Raw genomic sequence first — 4,040 nt, 5'->3', positions numbered from 1 at the left:
ATATGTATTTTGAATTTTGACTGATCAAAAACAAACTGAATTTAGGTTTAATTTATAATTGATCATCAACTTATCAAGTCAATATAAGTAATTTATAATCATCAACTGATCAAGTCAAAATAAGTAATGAAACTCTTAACAACACATTTCACTTTTTAACTTTATGATTTTGACGAACTTGGTTGTCGATTTTTAATTGGCTTATAATTACGATACCATATGTATCATGGATATTGTTATTCTACAATATTCAAGCTTAAGCATTTGTTATTTGGCTTTATTTTTATATATCACAAACCCTAATAGATTTTAAATATGTTAATTTCATGACCCCATTTCTAAGCAAACCCCACTGCCTCCATCATCATAATTATCACCAATCCCATTCATCTCTCTCATCCACAAACAAACAAACACAGATACATTTGGCTGTTTATTTATAAACTAATCCACTTCTTCAAATCAGAACTACTTTTTCCAACCTTATAACATTCAAAAATAAAACTTCATTTTTCTCTCATCTCTCTTTCAATTCACACACATTGTGTTTCATTGTGTGTGTGCAAATATTATTAATGAGGAAGCCTATAGGAGGTAATATTCATGACACTAATAATATGTTATCGAATGCCAATAACACGACGTTTTTAACGAAAATAAGGAAAGGGTTATGGTCACCCGAAGAAGATGAGAAACTAATGAATTATATGATCACTAATGGTCAAGGTTGTTGGAGTGACATTGCTCGTAATGCCGGTTTACAAAGATGCGGTAAAAGTTGCCGGCTTAGGTGGATTAATTACTTGAGGCCAGACCTTAAACGTGGTGCTTTTTCACCTCAAGAGGAAGAACTCATTGTTCATCTTCATTCTATTCTTGGCAACAGGTTTGATCTTTTGTGTAATTAACCATTTTAGTTTAATTTTTATTCTTGGTTAACATTTGATTAATTCCATTTGTGTCTATAAATATATATATGCTCTCAAACTCGTCCAATTATGTATTTTGTGAAAATAAATTAAAATAAAGAAGGTGGTCAATTCTTACTTGTTAATAGTACGCTTTTTAAATACAACTTTTATCAAAATCAAAATATTATAAAACACATAAAAATATTTAATTTAAAATTAAAATTGAAAAAAAAAAAGAATTTAAAAGTTAAAATGGAACTTATAAGAAGGCGGATGAAGTATCTGATTGCCTTCATTTTAATATGGAAACTCAACAATATATTACTTAGAAATTTAAGCATTTTACAAAATGTATATGTGTGTGGATTCATACACACACAACTATTTAAAGGAGGGCTAAAAATTCTGTTTATTATGGAGTATATGAGTTCTTTTAGCGATTTTTCAAAGTTCTACTTAGAAAACCTTGGTGTTTTTAATTACAGTAATTTTTTATGGGATGCATAAGAAGTCGTTAGGTGATGATTCTTACACAATCAATTTTTAATAGTACATAATCAATTCTTAACCGTAAACAACTTGATGCGAGTTAAAGCGTTTATATTATACGACTTCATAAAACATCCACTCCCATAATTTCAAGTTTCAAAGTATAGTACAAACATTCACTCCATATTTTCAAGTTTCATAGTACAAACAGTGTGAGTTACATACCTCTAATTCTTTTTGTTGGTAAAAAAAAAATATAGTACAAACAGTGTGAGCTACATACGTCTAATTATGTCGAATAATTGTTTTGCGTAAAATTCATTAAAGAGTGCATTTCACGTTTGAAGTTAGCTCGTAATATATACATATTTTGACTATCAATAAACAACTTGTGTATACATGATAAAACATGACTCCCACAAAGAAACACAACGAAATTTAGTTGCACCACCTAGAATTAAAAATGACTTGTTCAATTATTAAATGATTTTAAGATTGAATGAAGTTATTAAATTGTACCATAGGCTAAACATGCACACCATTTTATGTATATACGATAGAGAAATATTACAGAGTACTATATAGATATAGATCATTATTGGACTAACTTGCACGTATAAATAAAATTAAATATCCCTATATATAACTAATATACTCTAACAAGTGAAAAAATTTAAGTCATAATCACATAATTATATTTGCGCGCACTTATGATCCAAACTTAATCTTTGTGCTTTTGACCTCAAACGTTTAGCAAATCCCTAATGGAGATAACAATAATTATCTTCCATAATTGGATCAAAGAAAGAGTAACAAGACATAATTATCACATAAATATTCACATGCATCATACACTTGTACAATTTAACATCACACCAAAAACATCTTAAAAACCTGTTTTATTATATACAAGTAAATTTAATTTAATATTCAATTATAATTATATCATAATTGACTCTTAGGGACTAATAAATCCACAATGATTCCTGCTAGGAAATTCTTACTTGCAATGTCACATTTGAATAAAACTTAAATTAAGTTCTGAAACTCTTAATAACTGTCCTTGAGTAATTATGTGGTTATCAATAAGGTTTTGTAAAGAAAGATTTGTACCGTATATATATTTATGAATTTGGTACAAGGCTATAAGAGAGGATAATTGAGGTGTGTGTCCACATGTAACCTTTGAGTTGAAGATACTCCACTGTCCATTTCAATACCTTTGTTTACAAATAAAGCCAACAACGTCCATGCATTTCATGCATTCATACCGTATTTACGTGTAATATAATCATATTTTTACTAATTAAACTTATTTTCTCAATTTAGGTGGTCTCAAATAGCAGCGCGATTGCCAGGTCGTACAGATAATGAAATCAAGAATTACTGGAACTCGACGGTTAAAAAGAGACTCAAGAAGCCAACATCAAACTCATCGTCATCAATAACAAGTCACGATTCATCATCTTCAGAACATAGGGACAACGTTATGGGTGGGTTAATGTCCATGCACGATTCTAGCAATCTTGTTGCTATGTACATGGATGCAACACGACGATCAACATCATCATCCTTGCAAGGCGTGAGCATGAACCAAATGATGGAACCATTGCCCCTAATTGGTGATCATCATGGCCGAAACATTCCTATCATGCATGGATCATGCTATGGTACAACAACACAAGTTGGAATAGATGGTAATGGAATTAGTTATCATGGATGTTATGAGATCTTTGGAGGGAATATAGGGTTAGAAGATGAGATTTTTAACATCCCACAATTAGATAACATAGCTAATAATAATCAAGATATGCAAAGTGAAAATATTGATGATAGGGACACCTTGGTAATGACTAACAATATGAACAATATCATCATGAACCAATGTTATAGCAATAATAAGCACAAGGTACATGCCATAGCAACAGGGTTTGATAATTGTTGGGATGGAGGAGATGAACTAAAAGTCGAAGAATGGGACTTTGAAGAACTAATGAGAGAAGCATCCACATTTCCTTCACTTGATTAAATCTTACAAAAAGTAGATTTTATTAATTTCCCTACAACTTTTGCCATTTTTTTGGAAAGTACCTATTACAATTTTCTTATTTTTAGTAGGGAATAATGTTGAAGATTGTAGAATAAAATGGCACCTAAACATAGATGTATTGAGAGGGTCATTGGAAATTTTAATGTATAGATATAGCGAAATGTACATGTACCGCATGATGTAAGAACAATTTGGTCATGTCCAATTGATAATCATGAATATATTTTTTTATATCATTGTTCATGTATATATATACAAGGGATTAAAGTCTCTCTTATTTTCAAGAAACTAAAAAGACGATACATATACATGTGTACATATCTATCGCGCGTGTTTAACCTATGTTTCGCTAAAATGCATCATCCAACTCACATTAAACGTCTAGCTAATTATATACATATTAAATAAACTTTTCCTTGAAGATCAAAGTGGCGTTATCATCAAAAGTCAAACTTGTACGAAGTTTAATATGAAATCGATGCTAGAATGTATATGTTGAAAACATGTACGTACTCCTAACTAATTAAAGTATTAAACTAATCAGTAAGTATTAGGGATGGCAATGGATAACCGATCCAGTGGATATCCAT

General features: G+C 30.2%; 1 protein-coding gene across 1 annotated transcript; it reads left to right on the top strand.

The window, feature by feature from the left end:
• The first annotated feature begins 542 nt into the window (after window positions 1–542).
• Window positions 543–3,429, top strand: LOC139867551 (transcription factor MYB83-like). Its single transcript, XM_071855920.1, has 2 exons — window positions 543–886; window positions 2,730–3,429. Exons 1-2 carry the CDS (start codon window positions 576–578, stop codon window positions 3,427–3,429), a joined length of 1,011 nt encoding a protein of 336 aa, XP_071712021.1. The 5' UTR covers window positions 543–575.
• The last annotated feature ends 611 nt before the right edge of the window (window positions 3,430–4,040 follow it).

Source organism: Rutidosis leptorrhynchoides, chromosome 1, assembly GCF_046630445.1.
Source record: "Rutidosis leptorrhynchoides isolate AG116_Rl617_1_P2 chromosome 1, CSIRO_AGI_Rlap_v1, whole genome shotgun sequence".
Taxonomy (NCBI): domain Eukaryota; kingdom Viridiplantae; phylum Streptophyta; class Magnoliopsida; order Asterales; family Asteraceae; genus Rutidosis; species Rutidosis leptorrhynchoides.
This window is presented reverse-complemented; position numbering and strand designations above follow the sequence as displayed.